This window comes from Entelurus aequoreus, linkage group LG20 (genome assembly GCF_033978785.1).
Source record: "Entelurus aequoreus isolate RoL-2023_Sb linkage group LG20, RoL_Eaeq_v1.1, whole genome shotgun sequence".
NCBI lineage: Eukaryota > Metazoa > Chordata > Actinopteri > Syngnathiformes > Syngnathidae > Entelurus > Entelurus aequoreus.
Window position 1 is genome coordinate 15,495,287 of NC_084750.1, and position 12,625 is coordinate 15,507,911.

The 12,625-nt window shown below is 36.2% G+C and overlaps 1 protein-coding gene across 2 annotated transcripts in view; it reads right to left on the reverse strand.

Moving 5' to 3' along the window:
• Positions 1 to 12,625, reverse strand: part of LOC133635949 (rap guanine nucleotide exchange factor 5-like) — a 181,950-nt gene that overhangs the window by 106,797 nt on the left and 62,528 nt on the right. For both annotated transcript variants that reach the window (XM_062029446.1, XM_062029447.1), the window contains exon 6: positions 2,207 to 2,288. In XM_062029446.1, the coding sequence (XP_061885430.1) occupies positions 2,207 to 2,288 (82 nt within the window). The remainder of the gene's footprint in view (positions 1 to 2,206; positions 2,289 to 12,625) is intronic.

Here is a 12,625-nt window from a genome sequence, read left to right on the forward strand (position 1 = left end):
AATAGCGGCCAAAAATCTTAAAAATGCTTCTTAAATACAACCTCTGCCTTGTTTTTAACGAATACTTAGGCCTACCATGCTACTGTAGTTTAACATTGGTCATTAAGGTGGTACTTAGAGAGTTTTCTGAGGTGGCACACTGCAAAAAGTCAGTGTTCAAAAACAAGAAAAAATCATACAAAAATGAGGGGTATTTTATTTGAACTAAGCAAAATTATCTGCCAATAGAACAAGAAAATTTGGCTTGTTAAGACTTTCCAAAACAAGTCAAATTAGCTAACCTCAATGAACCCCAAAAATACCTTAAAATAAGTATATTCTCACTAATAACAAGTGCACTTTTCTTGGTAGAAAAAAAATAGACCCTTTTGCACAATATGTTGAAAAATATTTTTAAATGAAGTAAATGCTAGTGCCATTATCTTGACATAATTATATGCGCTCGGCATTACATTTCTTGAAACCAGCAAACTTATACTAAAAACTAATTTATTGTTCTTAATGGAAAGGCAACAAGGCAACATCTTGTTACTCTCGGGGTCTCCTAGCCGCTCAGGCAAATCATATTGTCTAAAAATGCATTTTTCCATGGATAACATGACATCATCGCGCCAAGTGTGTGCTCTTTCAGTCAATTAGTGCGCATATATACAGCCCGGCCCCCGGCCAACATTTTTTTAATTGTAATTTTGAGGAATTTATCTGAATGTGCATGAACTATTTCTGTTCAAAATTGTTTGAAATGTTAAATGTTTAAATATTAACTGTCAGTTTACTGTACTGTGCCAACTGTACTACTATATGAGTACGTATTTTCTATTGTTTCATTGAAAATAAAACAGCAAAGTCCATTTGGCTGTCATCTGTTTTAATTATGAGACACAATTGTGTCAAAATCATGATTTATTTTTTTCATGCTTGAAATAAGAAATGATTACTTTAAAAAAAGTAGTTTTATACTTGTGAGTGTTGACACAGCTTTGCAACAGTTGATATTCTAGTTTCAAGCATGTTTTACTCAATATAGGTCATAATATTCTTTGGCTTTTAACACTACGTGAGTTGTGTGGTCTTCTGTCCTCTGTGTTTTTTTTAATACATTTTGATGTCTATTTTACTGTTTAAATTGGTTTTATCCTTTAAAATCGTTTTTAATTAGGGATGTCCGATAATGGCTTTTTGCCGATATCCGATATTCCGATATTGTCCAACTCTTTAATTACCGATACCGATATCAACCGATACAGATATCAACCGATATATGCAGTCGTGGAATTAACACATTATTATGCCTAATTTGGACAACCATGTATGGTGAGGATAAGGTACTTTTTAAAAAAAATTATAAAATAAGATAACTAAATTAAAAACATTTTCTTGAATAAAAAAGAAAGTAAAACAATATCAAAACAGTTACATAGAAACTAGTAATTAATGAAAATGAGTAAAATTAACTGTTAAAGGTTAGTATTATTAGTGGACCAGCAGCACGCACAATCATGTGTGCTTACGGACTGTATCCCTTGCAGACTGTATTGATATATATTGATATATAATGTAGGAACCAGAATATTGATAACAGAAAAAAATGGGGGGAGGGAGGTTTTTTGGGTTGGTGCACTAATTGTAAGTGTATCTTGTGTTTTTTATGTTGATTTAATAAATTTTTTTTTTTTTAAAACCGATACAGAAAAAAAACCCGATACCGATAATTTCCGATATTACATTTTAACGCATTTATCGGCCGATAATATCGACAGGCCGATATTATCGGACATCCCTATTTTTAATCATATTTATTTTTTATATTGTTTTTGTATTGGTTTTCTATTCACTTATTCTTTGTTTTTATTCAGTCATTGGTGTAGCATAATATTGTTTTTTAATATTGTTTTTAACATGGCTGTGCAGCACTTTGGAAACATTCTTGTTGTGTAAATGTGCTATATAATTAAAGTGAATTGGATTGGATAACATCTTAGCAACAAGCTGTAATATCTTACTGAGATCATTTAGGACCAAAACCCTTAAAACAAGTAAAAGACTCCAACATAAAATCTGCTTAGTAAGAATAATGATCTTATTAGACAGAAAATAAGCAAATATCACCCTTATTTGAGATATTTCATCTTACATAGATTTCACTTTTTGCAGTGCACTTGGTGAAAAAAGTTTGAGAACCAGCGGTTTAAAAGCAGACACTCACCGTGGATGTGAGCCTTTCCAGAGCTTTCATCTGCAGAATCTCACTGCACACATCGCGGTTTCCTTCAGAGTCCTCCTCTGACCTGTAAGACACACACAAACACACACTTTCACTTTCTTTTTCTAACCATAAGAGCCTTAACACTCTCCATAGCACCCCCTGTTCTACTAAACCAAGAACTACAACCTTCATATGTATTTGAATACTAAAAATTAATAAATAATAGGGATGTCCGATAATATCGGCCTGCCGATATTATCGGCCGATAAATGCGTTAAAATGTAATATCGGAAATTATCGGTATCGGTTTTTTTATTATCTGTATCGTTTTTTGTTTTTTTGTTTTTATTAAATCAACATAAAAAACAAGATACACTTACAATTAGTGCACCAACCCAAAAAACCTCCCTCCCCCCATTTCTTTCTGTTATTAATATTCTGGTTCCTACATTATATATCAATATATATCAATACAGTCTGCAAGGGATACAGTCCGTAAGCACACATGATTGTGCGTGCTGCTGGTCCACTAATAGTACTAACCTTTAACAGTTAATTTTACTCATTTTCATTAATTACTAGTTTCTATGTAACTGTTTTTATATTGTTTTACTTTCTTTTTTATTCAAGAAAATGTTTTTAATTTATTTATCTTATTTTACTAATTTTTTTAAAAAGTACCTTATCTTCACCATACCTGGTTGTCCAAATTAGGCATAATAATGTGTTAATTCCACGACTGCATATATCGGTTGATATCGGTATCGGTTGATATCGGTATCGGTAATTAAAGAGTTGGACAATATCGGAATATCAGATATCGGCAAAAAGCCATTATCGGACATCCCTAATAAATAATACTAATTTCTGTTTCTAAAAAAAAAAAATAATAAAAAAAAGGCTCAATTTCCCCTCAGGGATTAAATAAAGTACTTCTGAAGGCAACTTATTTTCTGTTTCAATGGCACAAAATGCTCCACGTTTTTGTGACTTTTCACAAAGCAAGTTCATTTAAAGTAGAGGACAGAGCTGACGAACCGATTGATGAGGTTGTAACAACTCATGATTATGGTTTAGATTTTTTTCAAAACATGCATACAGTTACAATATGCTATATATCCATATTTTTTCTTTTTATTAGGAAGAAGCAGAGCTTATTTAATCACTTCCTGTACTGAATTTGTACACAAACAAACTAAATACATTGATAAATAGTCAATAAAGTTTGCATGAATAATTGTTGAGTAAACTGTGATTAACATAATGAAATAAATAAACATGTTCAACTTTATTAAAAATGATTAACAGGATTCTTCTTCTTCCTGATGGATGGCACTTAATGTTGAAAATGACAATAAAGGGATTCTATTCTATTCTATGTCCAGCAAAACCCTACTTGTCAGGTTCAACCACTGATGACATCTATTAAACAAGACAAGAGGCAAAGAATTCAACAGAGACAGAATTCAATTTGGACTCAATTGAGGAGACCCTTGTACAGTATCTCAGCACGCTCTGCCAAAAGATTGCACGCCTCCTCCTTTTATTTTGGACCCTCCCCGACCACGTGGCCGCCGCTGTTTCCAAAGGACAAAGGTCGCAAAAAGTTCACAGAAAAGGACGGAAACAATTCACAGAAAAGGTCAGTTCAAAAAGAGTTCGTAAAATAGTTCCAAAAGAGGTCAATAAAATAGTTCAAAAAGACGTTCGTAAACCAGTTCAAAAAGGAGGTTCAAAAAGAGGTCGTCTGGAAATTGGGCAGATCCTGTCTTCTCTCCGCTTTGAAGTCCTTGGGTTAGAACTAGGGATGTCCGATAATGGCTTTTTGCCGATATCCGATATTCCGATATTGTCCAACTCTTTAATTACCGATACCGATATCAACCGATACCGATATCAACCGATATATACAGTCGTGGAATTAACACATTATTCTGTCTAATTTGGACAACCAGGTATGGTGAAGATAAGGTACTTTTAAAAAAAAATTATAAAATAAAATAAGATAAATAAATTAAAAACATTTTCTTGAATAAAAAAGAAAGTAAAACAATATAAAAACAGTTACATAGAAACTAGTAATTAATGAAAATGAGTAACATTAACTGTTAAAGGTTAGTACTATTAGTGGAGCAGCAGCACGCACAATCATGTGTGCTTACGGACTGTATCCCTTGCAGACTGTATTGATATATATTGATATATAATGTAGGAACCAGAATATTAATAACAGAAAGAAACAACCCTTTTGTGTGAATGAGGAGGGAGGTGTTTTGGGTTGGTGCATTAATTGTAAGTGTATCTTGTGTTTTTTACGTTGATTTAATTAAAAAAAAAAAAAAAAAAAAAAAACGATACCGATAATAAAAAAAAACGATACCAATAATTTCCGATATTACATTTTAACGCATTTATCGGCCGATAATATCGGCAGGCCGATATTATCGGACATCCCTAGTTAGAACAATATCTTTCTGTCGATTACCATACATGAAAAAACACAGGAACACCTTCATCTTGCTTTCCCCCCCTACACAGTGGAGTTTTACGAGCCTTACACTTGGTAGGTTTCAAAGACATTTTTTGTCATCTCACCAGACCCTCAATGTAACACAAAGTTTTTGTGATAATTTTAGAAACCATTATTCTAACACTACTAACTGGTCATATAAACCCCAAAAGCAGTGAAGTTGTCATGTTGTGTAAATGGTAAATAAAAAGAGAATACAACGATTTGCAAATCCTTTTCAACTTATATTCAATTGAATAGACTGCAAAGATAAGATATTTCATGTTCACACTGAGAAACTTCTTTTTTTTTTGCAAATAATCATTAATTTAGAATGTAATGGCAGCAACACATTGCAAAAAAGTTGTCACAGGGGCGTTTTTACCACTGTGTTACATGGCCTTTCCTTTTAACAACACTCAGTAAAGGTTTGGGAACTGAGGAGACACGTTTTTGAAGTGGAATTCTTTCCCATTCTTGCTTGATGTACAGCTTAAGTTGTTCAACAGTCCGGGGTCTCCATTGTGGTATTTTAGGCTTCATAATGCACCACACATTTTCAATGGGAGACAGGTCTGGACTACAGGCAGGCCAGTCTAGTACCCGCACTCTTTTACTATGAAGCCACGCTGTTGTAACACGTGGCTTGGCATTGTCTTGCTGAAATAAGCAGGGGCGGCAATGGAAACGTTGCTTGGATGGCAACATATGTTGCTCCAAAACCTGTATGTAACTTTCAGCATTAACGGTGCCTTCACAGATGTGCAAGTTACCCATGCCTTGGGCACTAATACACCCCCAAACCATCACACATGCTGGCTTTTACACTTTGCGCCTAGAACAATCCGGATGGTTCTTTTCCTCTTTGGTCCGGAGAATACGACATCCACAGTTTCCAAAAACAATTTGAAATGTGGACTCGTCAGACCACAGAACACTTTTCCACTTTGCATCAGTCCATCTTAGATGAGCTCGGGCCCAGCGAAGCCGGCGGCATTTCTGGGTGTTGTTGATAAATGGCTCTGGCTTTGCATAGTAGAGTTTTAACTTACACTTGCAGATGTAGCGACGAACTGTAGTTACTGACAGTGGTTTTCTGAAGTGTTCCTGAGCCCATGTGGTGATATCCTTTACACACTGATGTCGCTTTTTGATGCAGCACCGCCTGAAGAATCGAAGCTCACAGGCATTCAAGGTGGGTTTTCAGCCTTGCTGCTTACGTGCAGTGATTTCTCCAGATTCTCTGAACCTTTTGATGATATTACGGATCGCAGATGGTGAAATCCCTAAATTCCTTGCAATAGCTGGTTGAGAAATGTTGTCCCTAAACAATTTGCTCACGCATTTGTTGACAAAGTGGTGACCCTCGCCCCGTCCTTGTTTGTGAATGACTGAGCATTTCATGGAAGCTGCTTTTATACCCAATCATGGCACCCACCTGTTCCCAATTTGCCTGTTCACCTGTATTCCTCAACTTTCTCAGTCTTTTTTGCCACTAGTGCCAGCTTTTTTGAAACATGTTGCAGGCATCAAATTTCAAATGAGCTAATATTTGCACAAAAAATAAAGTTTTCCAGTTGGAACGTTAAATATCTTGTCTTTGCAGTCTATTCAATTGAATATAAGTTGAAAAGGATTTGCAAATCATTGTATTCTGTTTTTATTTACCATTTACACGACGTGACAACTTCACTGCTTTTGGGTTTTGTATAATAGATAATAAAACATTTGCCTCCCTTCTCTTGGTAAATATGTACACGTATAACAGCATTGTGTGTGCTGTGTATAATACGCTGCATTATTCCCACAGCAATACAACATAAGGTTGTAGGTTTTTTGTCTCCAACAGGGGCAGACTGCACCCGAGGGCCCTTTCTCCTTACGTGTTCACTTAGAAAAGCAGTGGTTGGATTGGTTGGCCCCTCACACACACATGCAGAGCACATTTACATATCATTCTGATAGCACCAACTGATCCCAGAGGGACTTGCTATAGTTACTATGTGAGGAAGGAGGAGGGCTGTGTGTGTGTGCGGAACTAAATGAAATTGCTGTGCTTTTTCATTTCATTCATTCATTAATATTTACAATTACAAAACCATGCTTCATGACAGCCAAGTGTTCTAGTCTCTGTTTTTTGTGTGGAAATGTGAGTCACCATAAGAGCGGTGTAGATGCCAACAGAAGCAGCATTGATGCTGCCTCCATGTTGGTCATAATAGAGACATGCTGCAAGGTGTTGTCACATTGCAGGATGTGTGGCTCCCCAATTAAAGGCCTACTGAAATGAAATGTTTTTATTTAAACGGGGATAGCAGATCTATTCTATGTGTCACACTTGATCATTTCGCGATATTGCCATATTTTTGCTGAAAGGATTTAGTATAGAACAACGACGATAAAGATCGCAACTTTTGGTATCTGATAAAAAAAAGGCTTGCCCCTACCGGAAGTAGCGTGACGTAGTCAGTTGAACATATACGCAAAGTTCCCTATTGTTTACAATGATGGCCGCATGAAGTGAGAGAGATTCGGACCGAGAAAGCGACGATTTCCCCATTAATTGGAGCGAGGATGAAAGATTTGTGGATGAGGAAAGTGCAAGTGAAGGACTAGTGGGGAGTGGAAGATGCTGTGAGAGCCGGGGGTGACCTGATATTCAGCTGGGAATGACTACAACAGTAAATAAACACAAGACATATATATACTCTATTAGCCACAACACAACCAGGCTTATATTTAATATGCCACAAATTAATCCCGCATAAAAACACCTAGGTGTTTGTTATGCTAGCTCCTAGCTCCTAGCTACTAGCTCGAGCTAGTTATAGCTCGAGCGGGTAATATGGACGGGATCCCGTATATATAACCCGCCGATACAATTCAAACACCTGCACAACACACAATCACTCAGCCCAAACAACCGTTCACCTAACCCAGGGGTCGGCAACCTTTGCCACTCAAAGAGCCATTTTGGCAAGTTTCACAAATTAAAGAAAGTAATGGGAGCCACACAAAAAAATTTAAAATGAAAAACACTGCATACAAAGCTTAAATGCTTTGTGCTATGTTAACCAGGGGTCTCCGACACACGCACCGGCACGCACTTTAATGTGGAAATTTGATGTTAGTGCAGCCCGCGAGTTTTGAAATAATGGTGCTTGATAGCGTCATACTTGCCAACCCTCTCACTTTTCCCGGGAGACTCCCGAATATCAGAGCGTGATGACACTGCATTTGGCGCCCTCTACAGTCTGCCCTAACAGTGTACCTGCTCGACCACACGTAGAATGCAATTTCAGCTTGCTCACGTAAGTGACAGCAAGGCGTACTAACTCAGCAGCCACACATCTTACACTGACGGTACCAATACCCAGAATCCCATGCAGCCCTAACTCTTCCGCTCAACCAACCAACGCACGGAGAGGTGGGGGGGGGAGGTGGGGGTGTTGTTGATGTGTGGGGGGATTTGGTGGTAGCGGGGGTGTATAATGTAGACCGGAAGAGTTAGGGCTGCATGGGATTCTGGGTAATGGTTGTGTTGTGTTTATGTTGTGTTACGGTGGGATGTTCTCCAGAAATGTGTTTTTCATTCTTTTTTGGTGTGGGTTCACAGTGTGGCGCATATTTGTAACGTAACAATGTTAAAGTTGTTTGATACGGCTACCGTCAGTGTAAGCTGTGTGGCTGATGACTAAGTATGCTTTGCTGTCTCCTGTGTGTGCAAGTAATAACAACATGCAACATGTGGCTGGACTGGCACGCTGTATGTAAATGCTATAGAGGACAATTACTGCAGTGCAATTAGGGCACGCCCTTTATTTAGTAATTAGAGTGTAAATAGGATTATTTTTTCCCTGGGAGTAATTTATGAGAGACACTGACATCCATCAATCTCCTGGGAAAATCGGGGGGGGGGGGGGTCGGCATGTATGTAGCTGAGCCGCATCAGAGTGGTCAAGGAGCCGCATGCGGCTCCGGAGCCGCGGGTTGCCGACCCCTGACCTAACCCAAGGTTCATAAAGCTTATATATTTAATCAAAGTTACGTACATGACACGCACGTACTGGCAAGCAATTAAATGTTTGGAAGCGCGCGGGTGGGACCTGATATTCAGCTGGGAATGACTACAACAGTAAATAAACACAAGACATATATATACTCTATTAGCCACAACACAACCAGGCTTATATTTAATATGCCACAAATTAATCCTAATGCTAGCTCCTAGCTACTAGCTCGAGCTAGTTATAGCAAGCGATCAAATGTTTGGAAGCGCAGCTGTGTATCCAAATCAAAGTCCTCCTGGTAAGAGTCTCTGTTGTCCGAGTTCTTCCATCTTGACTGCATCTTTCGGGAATGTAAACAAAGAAGCGCCGGCTGTGTACGTGTTGCTGCTGACTACCCTCGCAAAATAGACACTTCGCACCGACAACTTTCTTCTTTGCTTGCTCAGCTTCTTTCTCCATAATGCAATGAACAAATTGCAACAGATTCACCAACACAGATGTCCAGAATACTGTGGAATAATGACATGAAAACAGAGCTATTTCGTATTGACTTCAATGGTGTCCGAATACTTCCGTTTCAATGATTGACGTCAAGCGCATACGTCATCCTCAGAGGCGTTTCGAACCGGAAGTTTAGCGGGAAATTTAAAATGTCACTTTATAAGTTAACCCGGCCGTATTGGCATGTGTTGCAATGTTAAGATTTCATCATTGATTTATGAACTATCAGACTGCGTGGTCGGTAGTAGTGGCTTTCAGTAGGCCTTTAAAAAAAAAGTATTACCGTACTGTATATCCCGGGTTATGGAGCGCACTTGTATTTTCGCCGTACACACAACATTGTGGAAGAGAAAAATATTTTCATATATTAACCGCACCGGTGTCAAATACTTTGTAAATGTTTATTAATTGTTTCCAAACGGCACCTGTAACAAGGCAGTAAAACGGCCAATCAAACAAAACAGAAAAGTCATCGTCATGGACCCACTGGCTGCAGAGGCTAGCTCTCCAGTCGGACTCAAAAACTCTGCGGTAATGTCTTGGTGAGTTTACCAAACTGAAACAATACAAAAAAAATGTATATTGTACATATTACATATTGTTATGAAGGTGTCTGTTACTACATTATATATATACTTGCAGTGTGTATATTGTACATAACACATATTGTTATGAAGGTGTCTGTTACAACATTATATATACTTGCAGTGTGTATATTGTACATAATACATATTGTTATGAAGGTGTCTGTTACAACATTATATATACTTGCAGTGTGTATATTGTACATAATACATATTGTTATGAAGGTGTCTGTTACTACATTATATACTGTATATACTTTCAGAGTGTATATTGTACATATTACATATTGTTATGAAGGTGTCTGTTACTACATTATATATATATACTTGCAGTGTGTATATTGTACATATTACATATTGTTATGAAGCTGTCTGTTACTACATTATATATATACTTGCAGTGTGTATATTGTACATATTACATATTGTTATGAAGGTGTCTGTTACAACATTATATATACTTGCAGTGTGTATATTGTACATATTACATATTGTTATGAAGGTGTCTGTTACTACATTATATATATACCTGCAGTATGTATATTGTACATAATACATATTGTTATGAAGGTGTCTGTTACTACATTATATATATACTTGCAGTGTGTATATTGTACATATTACATATTATTATGAAGGTGTCTGTTACTACATTATATATATACTTGCAGTGTGTATATTGTACATATTACATACTGTTATGAAAGTGTCTGTTACTACATTATATACTGTATATACTTTCAGTGTGTATATTGTACATATTACATATTGTTATGAAGGTGTCTGTTACTACATTATATATATATATATATATATATATATATATATATATATATATATATATATATATATATATATATATATATATATATATATATATATATATATATATATATATACTTGCAGTGTGTATATTTTACATATTACATATTGTTATGAAGGTGTCTGTTACTTCATTATATATATACTTGCAGTGTGTATATTGTACATATTACATATTGTTATGAAGGTGTCTGTTACTACATTATATATATATACTTGCAGTGTGTATATTGTACATATTACATATTGTTATGAAGCTGTCTGTTACTACATTATATATACTTGCAGTGTGTATATTGTACATATTACATATTGTTATGAAAGTGTCTGTTACTACATTATATATATACTTGCAGTGTGTGTATTGTACATATTACATATTGTTATGAAAGTGTCTGTTACTACATTATATATATACTTGCAGTGTGTGTATTGTACATATTACATATTGTTATGAAAGTGTCTGTTACTACATTATATATATACTTGCAGTGTGTATATTGTACATATTACATATTGTTATGAAGGTGTCTGTTACTACATTATATATATACTTGCAGTGTGTGTATTGTACATATTACATATTGTTATGAAAGTGTCTGTTACTACATTATATATATACTTGCAGTGTGTATATTGTACATATTACATATTGTTATGAAGGTGTCTGTTACTACACTATATATATACTTGCAGTGTGTATACAAAACAGAGGGTTTTGAAGTTGTTTCAGAGGACTTTGCATGCTACAACGGTGACTCCCATTAGCCGCATTTTCTAAGCATTTTTGATCCTCTTTAAAATCCTTAAAAACGTTCTTGTCTCTCATAATAATAAAAAAGGGGAAATTCCAAAAAAAGTGCAGTTCCCTTTCGCATCACAGTTGACGGCCATGATAATCAAGGTCCACTTTGCAAATTGACAAAGTTATTCACGTGTTTTGTTTACTCGAGATGTTTTTCTCATCATTTCACTGGTCGCTCAGACACGGGCAAGTTCGCTTTTGTCTGTCATCGGCGACCGATTTCGTCAATTATTTTTGCTTCAGAACCAACATCCACTGCAGTGGACATTTGTGTTTTGCGCAAAAGGGATATTTTTTGTCATAAAATGTGCAACTCTGACAAAAGGATGCAAGTTCTCAGTGACTGATATGACGTTTTCTCGCCACGATGGCTGAATTGCATACTGTATGAAATGGGACTGAGATATTCGCAAGGCTAATTAATGTAGAGCGAGATTTTGAATAGAATATCGGCATTGATGATTTATCATGCGCCGTGGGGTATTCTTTCATAATTCATTTACGGTGCTGTGATGCATGAAGAGCCACGAGAAGACTAAACATACATTAGGCAATAATTTATTCCCACCGAACACGTCAGTAAATTATCCTACTTGAAGTTAAAGTTAAGACGGAAGACATTATTGTTCAGACAGGCTGAAATGTTACATAGATATGTATTATGTATAAAAAAAACTGTTGGAACGTTGGCATGGTAACAAGCTCCATATTATTGTTTTACATATGTTTTATCTTCTTGCAATACCAAATTCTGTTTCCCATGTATTCATTTACTTGTGGCAAGTCAATTAAGTGAAAAAGTGGAAAAAAAGTGATATTTTTTTTGGAATATTTTTGATAGTTTTAGTTAAATGTGAATCATGTTCCACAAAACACTGACGACATTATGCATTTTAAAATTAGAGTTTTTTAGAGATTTGAGCAAAAGGCTTTCAGCAGTGCACTCACTGAGTGCGGAGAGCAGCATACTGTGGCAGTGAAACGTTAGCGGTCAATGTTCGTCTAGACAAGAGTTTGGTGACTATAAGACTCAAAGTCGAAATGTATTTGCCGTTTTATGTTAAATTTGTTCCATTAAAATCCAATTTTTCCACGTTTTTACAAGTTTGAAACGACCACGGTGCTAATTTCTGTTAGCCTGTCAATGGGGTCGTCCATTGTATGTTAGCATTAAGCTATCGGAAAAAG